Source organism: Prosopis cineraria, unplaced genomic scaffold (assembly GCF_029017545.1).
Source record: "Prosopis cineraria cultivar Desert tree isolate PC_DT_omini unplaced genomic scaffold, ASM2901754v1 PC4, whole genome shotgun sequence".
In the NCBI taxonomy this organism is placed as follows: domain Eukaryota; kingdom Viridiplantae; phylum Streptophyta; class Magnoliopsida; order Fabales; family Fabaceae; genus Prosopis; species Prosopis cineraria.
Genome location: NW_026555335.1, coordinates 14,453,907 through 14,462,950, shown reverse-complemented (window position 1 = coordinate 14,462,950; position 9,044 = coordinate 14,453,907). Strand labels below are relative to the sequence as shown.

General features: G+C 32.3%; 1 protein-coding gene across 1 annotated transcript; it reads right to left on the bottom strand.

Annotated features, from left to right (window-relative positions):
• Positions 1–4,453: 4,453 nt before the first annotated feature.
• Positions 4,454–9,044, bottom strand: LOC129308158 (calmodulin-binding protein 60 F-like). Its single transcript, XM_054949197.1, has 7 exons — positions 8,687–9,044; positions 8,270–8,345; positions 7,616–7,680; positions 6,886–7,379; positions 5,946–6,106; positions 5,648–5,851; positions 4,454–5,513 (listed from the first exon to the last, which is right to left on the bottom strand). The coding sequence occupies exons 1-7, from the start codon at positions 8,797–8,799 to the stop codon at positions 4,806–4,808; spliced, it is 1,821 nt and encodes a 606-aa protein (XP_054805172.1). The 5' UTR covers positions 8,800–9,044; the 3' UTR covers positions 4,454–4,805.

Here is a 9,044-nt window from a genome sequence, read left to right as displayed (position 1 = left end):
TGCTCGTTGTTACTTGTCTTTGTTGTTTAGCTTTGGTTAGTATTGTAATTCAGTTTTCATTAAAAAAAAAATACAAAATTTGTCGTATGGGTCCCATCCTATTTTGTCCTTGTATCTCGATCCAACAAAATCCTGCTATTGCAGAGAGAATCCAAAAGCAGATACTCTCTCCACATCCCATCTCCCTTTCATATGAGGAATGAATTATTAATGATTTAACCACTCCTTTCAGGTAGTTAGAAGTGCCTTACAGGAAACGGGAGAAATTATTAAAAAAAATAAGCAAATTATTTTAAATTGTTAAAATTTGACCCCTACAATTTATAACTGCAATAAGATAAATAAAAAATTATTATTTATAAAAAAATAGCAACAATATACAACTATGAACTATACAATTCAAATTTTAACAGTTTAAATTATTTATTTATTTTATATGATATAACAATAATTATTTCTAAACAATTAAATCTAAACCCTTCATTTTATTATTTAAGGGCAGGAATAGGATGACGAGAAAATCAAAGGAGAGAAGGGATATCCACATGCTGGTCACTTGTTTGAGTTTTAGGTCAAAAAATGTAAATGAAAGTACTCTTTTGTTTAGTATTATATTTGAAGTATCTTGTGTAAGGCATTTTTAAGTCTTTCTAGTATAATTAATAATTTTTTTTTGTTTACATATATAGGTCATCGTCATAAAAAAAGAAAATTATTACTATTACCATTACTATTATTATTATTATTATTATTATTATTATTTTGTTTCCTGTTTTGGTGCAGGCAGGATTTAACTTGGATGAATAATTGAATCAAAGGCTTTGAAAATTTTTATGCCAGTGGTCTGAGATTAAAGTCCAGATTGCTAATACTAATTAATTATCCATGTTCTAATGTCATGTCATTGTCATCAAGGTTCAATACAAATTCGGATTTTGTTTTTTAAACTTTGGTGCTGTAACTTGGTTTGAAAAGAATTTCTCAATTGAAAAACCTTGGTCCAATTAGCAATTATTACTGTCTCTTGGAATGGTTCCCAATACAGCTAATTCAGTGACTCTTGGAATGGTTCTAATGCAGCCGATTCCGTGACTCTTGGACTTGCGGCTCAAGATCACGCAAAGCACGCCAATTTTGTGGAGCAGTTAATTAGGGCAAAATCTGTCAAGCTTGTTCTTTTAAACTTGAAAAAAAAAAAAATTCTGGAATCGAATAGTTACTTTAATATGTAAAATAAAAAAATGGACTTAAAAAAACTGATCCCTTTAAACCTTAAAATAAAAGAACCGACTCTGTTCGGCTTTTACACACACATATTGTAATTTTATTATAAAAAAATTAAATACTGCTAAAAGTCTAAATCCTAGCTTCATTTCATTTGACTGTCACGCTCATTTTCATTCCTTCTTCCTCTAATCGATCCTCCAAGTACAACTGACCATGAGTCCACCCACCTTCCCTTCCTCCGAGCGGATCGTGACTCTGTGCCCCGCCCCTCATGCATCAGACCAAAGATTGAAGGACGACCAAAGAGGCAGAGGTTGAAAGACTTGGTGTAATGTATAATAGTTTTTTTGGAATTTATTTTTTTTAAATTTTAAATTAAAAAAGAAAAAAATAGGGCTAAAGTCCTTAGAGCCGACACTTCAATCTTAAAAGCAAAGGCTGAGTTAGAAAAAATAAAACTCTAAAATACAATTGAGTTTAATAAAACAAGTTTGTTTAGTTTTTAATCCTTTCCTTTTAGGATCATGCCAGTCCTAACATCTCTACTATTTTTGATTGGTTTATTGAATTCAAGTTAGATGGCCTAAACTAAATACTACTATTTGTTTATTATCATATATTTTCAAGAGACATAATTAAAATAAATATATTTTAACTAAGAAATAATTTGAACTAAAATTATAAAATATAAAAAGTTCCAATTAAATTTAGATAATCTAAACTAAATGGACGGACTTTTGCAGATTTTTCAAGATGTACGGAGAATCAAAATTTCAAGTGTTAACCCGGTCAGAACCACGCTGTAGCAAAGATAAATTCAACGTAGATATTTAATTCATGACTCAATGAAAATAAAAGCACGTGCGATGAGTTTTTCATATTCACATGATACGTCGAAGTTTTGTATATTCTCCAAAGTTACAAGCCTTTTAGTTGTTAAAAGTTAATGTTTTTTGTAGTTTTGTTTGGCCGAATAATGTTTTTGAATTAGATTCATTTCTTTTGAATTTTTTTTTTCGGGACAAGAGCATTCTCCGTGATAACAAACATTATTCTCTCTAAATTTTCTTTTTATTCTATTTATAAATTATCTCATTAAATTTTTATCACAAATTTTTTCATCTATCATCCATTAAATGTTTGAGAGAGAAAATATATTATTAAAGTATGTATATTTAATAGGAGTAAAAAATAAAAATTATTAAATTTTTAAATAGGATTAATAAATTTAAAATTTTTCTTAATTTTGAAGAACATATTGAAAGTGAATTGTAAATATAACTAGAAAAGTATCTCTCTTGTGATAGTGAGGGATAAATGTTAAACTCTTAACTATATTTTTTTATAGGGTGGGAAAATTCCTGGCTATACTTGAGGGATAAATGTGAACTCCTACTATATTTGCTCTATAATTAGAGTTGAGAATACAACCTCCAAATATTTATTTAAATAATAATATTCTTATATACCAAAAACAAAATGATAAAAGAGTAAATTCTTGCTTTAAACTTTTAAAAATAATACAATCTAACATTTATTATTAATAAAAGTTAATTTTAGTTAATAGTTGACCATAAAATAACCAAAAAAAAAGACTACATAAAAGACAAAAAAATTACAGTAAAGTACCAAAAATTACAAACAATTATCTAAAAAATTATAAAAAAAGACAAAATTTTTTATTGGTCTTTACTTATAATTTTTAAAATTATTTTTTAATCAATTAATAGTTAAAATTAATTTTTTATTGATAGGGGTTACATTGTGTCATTTTAAAATGTTGAAGAAAAAATTACATAAAAAATGAGTTTAGTATTTTAAATGCTCATAGACTTACAGTTTAAAAGCAAATTATTCATTTATCTAAACAAAAATGATGCTATTCTCACCACTCATGTCAATTTGAGATAGTGAAACTAAGCTGTGATATCTGACACAACGGGTAGTAAGTTACAAACTGTCTTGGTCGGGGGGAAAAAAGTTACGAAATGTCTTGAACGCAGCACATTCTTTAGAGCGATGCTTCATCATGCATGCCATCCTGGTGCTGTTTCTTGAAGGATACCCACAAGGCCCACAATCCAAAAATTTGTTACATGCTTTCATCTTCACAGCCCAAATTAAAGCTATAAGTCCTAACCATCAAACACAGTGATGGAGTATTTCTTTTGGACCTTGAGCTGAGGGAAGGATTTGAGTGGTCAATTTTTGCTTCTACCCACAAGTTCCTATAAGATCATTCATGAGAATCTATGGGTTTGTTTGTTTTCTATTTTTAAAAATAGAAAATAGAAAAATTTATTTGAATAAGTGTTATTCATTTAATTATTTTTAAAACTGTTTTCATTTTTATTTTTAAAAACAAAAAAATTGAAACAACTTCATGTTGTTTTTGTATTATTTTTCTTTTTTTAAAATAGATTACATTTGATTATTGAAAATTATAGTTATCTTGATCAATTTATATCATTAATTACTATCATTAACTGCTTATAATTATCACTATAAGTCCATTTTTAATTATGAAACTGTTTTAAATTGACACATATTTTCATTTTATTTTGTTTTGAAAAACAATTTTAAAAACTGTACCATAAAACAGTTTTTGAAAATTAAAAAATGACCACAGAAACCAAACAGGCCCTATATTACCATTTATTGATTTAACAGGTAGAGGAAAAATGAAGGAAAGAAACTGATGGAAGGGATGAATTTTTCACTTGTTCATATTCTGCATTTCAAAACTAGCATTTAATACAGGCAAAAAATCACTTTTCTGCTATCTCCTTATCTTGACGAGTTTTGGCTGACTTTCACAATCAATTTTGAATTTTTGATGGCAGCAAAAGGAAAGAATAAAACAAAAAATGTTTTTTTTTTTAAAGAATTAAAAACAAGTTGGGGGATAGACCAATAACCATTAACCAGGCCATTGCTTGTTCTGATAGTGAAGGAAGATACCGATCAAAGATGGTGATTGGTGAAAGTGCAGGCATGTTGAAGATATCAATCATCCCTTTACTAATCCACATGCTCTTTCCATGCCATGTCAGCAAGACGCTGCTATTGCCCCCTTTGCATATCATAGTAACACTTCTTTTTTTTTTTTTGCAGTTAATTTTTGGAATTGACTTTTAGATGATAGTTTATTAAAATGATTGATTCAATGATTTGTGAAAAATTGAAGTACAGGAGCTAAATTAAACATGAATGTGAATTGCAGGACTAACAAATTAAATTTTTTTTATTATTATTATATGATGTTCACAGTACAAATTTTAAATACATAGAAGATAAATAAACAAGAATAAGAATAAATCACAACCAAATAACAACATAAAAATGCCCAGATAAAGAGAGGGCAATCATGTTACAACACAGTGCACCAACTAAACTGGAAACTGCGAGTTAGAGAAAGTGTGGTTCATTCATAAACAGCACAGCATATGCTGCTTGTTGTTCCAGGATTAGTCAGGAAGCAGAACACCAACAACTATGGATTACACAGCAACGTCCTTTCTCACTTTTTTCTCGAGTTCTGTATGCATTGAATGGAACTACTCTTGTAGCATTTAAACTCAATTCAGTTCAGTAAGCTGTGCTCTCCTTTGTGCAGCTCTTTTTCTGATAAATATTCCCCATCTTAAAGCAGCTTTGAGCTTAAGCCACCCCACCACTGCCTTCCCAGAACTCTTGCCGTGATCCTCGCTAAAGGTTTGATATGTCTGAGGTTCATACTGCAAACTGTAGGAATAACAACTGTCGTTAGGATGACCAAAACCAACATTAATTGTCTTGAGCAATCTCTGCATATCATCACTCTCTAGCATCTCTGAACTCCTATGACGGATTTCTTCGGCCACAATGTCTTCCAGTCCTTGCCCACTTCTCTGTCGAGACCAGTCACCTGGGAAATATGGAGCTTCAACTGCAGGATTTTGACTTGTTATGTAATTCATGCTGCCAGTCAATGTTAATTGGGAGTCATTTGATGCTGTCCCTAAAATCTGATTATCAGTTTTCCCAAATGCAGACAAATCAGCGGCATAAGAGCTGTTGTTTTGTATTTGAAAGCGTTGGCTTGGTTCAGACGAGACATATGGTAGCCTACTCTTTGGAGAAATATACTGCTGCTCCGTGACATGGCCATTCTGGTTCATTGTAGGTGGAGCTACAGTTCTTGATCCATTTTTGGCATTTGTCACAGAACTTAAAACTTTGCCATCATATTCAACAACTTGGTTCCAATTTTCATATGCTTTCTTCACCAATGTATCCACAGACATCTGTAATTCAAATTCTCATTAAATGAGCTAACGCAGAAGAGATGTTCAAATTGATCACAGATCAAAGCCAAGCAGTATATATATCAAATTGATCTGGAACATCCATCTTCATCAATCAGTACAGCAAAAATTACCTTCTGATTTGGTGTAAGTGATTCCAAAGAGAAGAACTGACCATCAGCAATAAGGCCTCTCAGCTCATATATATCATCGAACACAATACCAACATCATTGGTCTCATTGGTATAATACACAAACAGCTTACCACCCAAGACACACGTCTTGGCATGCTCCACAGTATTCTCCCACATTCTATTGGACATTCCACTACCCAGTATCTGTTGTAACAAATCAAGTATTCAGGAAAATAAAAAATAAAAAGAGAATAAGTACATTTGTGTTTAAGGATAAGCAATGTCATGAAATTCTTACACTCCTCAATTTCTGAGGGTCCCTGACAAGAAGACGAAGGAAATCCTCTACAGTTACTATATTTGCTTGAATCAATTTTTTGTGAAGTGCCCCATCCTTTGCTATGCGATCCAATCTCCAAACTTCATCATGCAAAGCAGGTGGATAGTGTTTCTTGTATACTGCATATAACAGATAATATAAATTGGCATAGGTAACTAAGAATTCTATTCTGAAGAGTAGTGACAAAAAGCAGAATTTGAATCCCTGTCCCCTAACCAGAGAAATCCAGGTCCTGGCCTGAGCATACAGACTTGCTTGATGGTGTATTGAAGTAAAATAAAAGGGTATGGTGTCGAAGTTTACAGCCATCTATTAAATTCAATACTTTTTCCAGTATATTTTAGAGAGAATATCAATTAAGGAATGCTGAAATCATTTAATATCAGACAAGGATCTAGACGGATTAGATACTTGTCAAAACTTGAACTCACTTGTTAATTATTAATGTTTACTTGTTAGAAATCCTTGTCTGATATTAAATTATTTCCCACGTCTTGCATTGATATTCTCCCTATATTTAAAGTCTGAACTACCCAAAAGTTCATTGAACTGAGAAAAACTAAAAATTCAGACCAACTTATATTTTATGAGAAATATGCAAGGAAACAAAATCTATTATTCATATGGTGGTTTATGTTTGCTACATTGATTGAAACCTTACATGTTATCTGCTGTTTAGTAACTTTTGTCCGTGAGCAGGAGTCAAGTTTTATTATAGGAGGTTGATGGTGAATACGAGAATATCTGTTATTTCTGTCACTATAAACTAAAATACAAGTTTTCTAATATCTACATTTGCATTGTATTTTCAGTGATTCAGTACCTGAGTCTGGAAGAACACGCCTGATATTTTCTTTCTAAGCAGATAATGAAGTGGTTACTATATTAGAAAACTCACATTCTCCTCTATGATCTTTAACAGCAAAGGCGTCAGTCTTGCCCTCACGAACACGGATCTCCTCACAGCAACCAGTAGCCATCTTAATGCCAAGCCTGAATTTTCTGCTCCTTATCCAACTAGAATTGTCAGTGAAAGTAAGATCCCCTAAGGTCCCCACTCCTTCCTTCATTATAATCTGCAAATCTCCAGTTAGAAGTGGCCTTTTCCCCTCCCTCTCCTTTACTTCATGGCTTTCAAAGTCTTCTTTCGTCCAATCATCATCGGATTCATCATTAAAGTCACCTTCAAGGACAACAACGTTCAACTTCGCAACTGATATTGGTCCAGTTTGGACCACATGGCCTGTGTTAGGATCTAACACAACAACATGAATGGCTCCCCCTTGCTCTCCCTCAACCTTCCCACCAGTGAACAAATGAGGTGGCATTCTTGTTCTGAAATGAAGCTGAAGATTTTTCGGCTCTGGCCCTTCAATTCTTGGTGGTGGAGACCTGACACAAGAAAAATGTAACTGATGAAATAATGCAAGTTTGATGCTCAATAGGAATCTCATATTATAAAATTTTGCACCAGTGAGTTTATATCATGTATGAATCACATGAGCTCAAATATATTTTTATTAAGTTTATTTTCTGTAATAGTCTTTCTGCATCACCAACAAAACATTCATGGCTGAAAAGAAATAATTTTTAAAAATGTAATATGGCGGGAGTCTGGGAGAACAAACCTTCCATTTCCAACCAGTTTAACAGGGCTCAGTTTTGCTAACGCACGCTCCACTTCTTCACTAACCTATTGTTAATGGAATTAGCAGGATAAGCATAGTAATATAACAAATATTAGACCTTAATTAGATGACTTGAATGTTGACAAACAAGTCAGCAATAGAGCAATTGTTAGGTAGACTCTAACAAAAATAAATACATCAAGCAAAAGAAGAACAAACACATAAACATTTAAAAATTTGCTTGGCATACTTGTACATCCGCTCATAATTGGTTCTCTCTACTTATCTTTTATTGACTGAGTCTACTTTAGATTTCTCATAGGTAATAAATAGATCCAGAATCACAGAGCTACTCTTTTAAATGAAAGTAACAAACATACCAAGATTTCTCAAGCTCTGCCATGAAATTAATAGGCCCACAAATTATTCTCATCATGCTTTTTCATCCTTCTTGATTCATTTGTCTTTTAAGCTCACTTTCTTATAAAAACCAATTGAATACAGAGCATCTTCTCTCCTAGAAGGACAATGAAGTGTTGAAGTAGAGAGTTCATATTTCATAGTTCATTAAGAAAGCGTAGATCGTAGCAAACAAAGAAAACTTTCTGATGTATTTATGGAATAATTTATACAAGGAAAATGACTTCAACTCACAATTTTCCTGAGAAGAGGTTCCAAAGATGAGCAAAGTCTTTGCAAACTATCCACCTTCAAAGCCTCCACGATTACACTATAAAGTTATGAGCAATCACTGGATGAGAGTCACAGAATTTAAATTTACGTGCACAAAAAGAAATAAACCAACTCCTTCAATTGAATAACCCTGACACCACCGACATATAGTTAAGGTTAAAATCAACAAATGATGAATTTGCAAATACAATCAACTGCATCATATTACACAGAGGATTCCAAAGCAAGAGATTAAGATTCATTGTCAAATCATACCCATATGGGTACTCATTAAATTATTTCTATGATCAATTTAACATCAGAATGCTAATTTTTAATTGAGATCAAATTTCAAATAGCTTCCAAGCATATAGAACAAAATAAGCTGTATTACAATACCTGGCCAAACCAGGTAGTTTTGGCTTCTTTGATTGTGATAGATGATCTGGATCGACACTGTCTACCAGCTCGTAGCCTCTCTTCTCTGCTCTCTTGTCCTTGGAACTTTCCATTTCTAGAAGCTTTATCCAATCCCAAAAATAATCTATCGACAACTTCCAAATTTGGAAGCTTAGTATTGTCTTACTGATCCGTAGGTACACCCAGAAGCTTCCCAGAAAGCCAGCAGTATGCAAGTGATTAAAAGATTTTGAGCAAACCCTTCAACTTGACGAGAGTCCGAAAGCGGAGGGAAATCGGCTCCGATAGCAGAAAAAGAAAACTTTGGCGTCTTTGCACAGTTATATCAAAAAAAAGA

Excerpts from the sequence above, each read along its gene's own strand:
- LOC129308158 (XM_054949197.1), bottom strand. The coding sequence starts at position 8,799 with ATGGAAAGTTCCAAGGACAAGAGAGCAGAGAAGAGAGGCTACGAGCTG. Across the intron at positions 7,380-7,615 it reads AAACTGGTTGGAAATGGAAG|GTCTCCACCACCAAGAATTG; the intron begins GTTTGTTCTCCC and ends TTCTTGTGTCAG. Across the intron at positions 6,107-6,885 it reads TAAAGATCATAGAGGAGAAT|TATACAAGAAACACTATCCA; the intron begins GTGAGTTTTCTA and ends TGTTATATGCAG.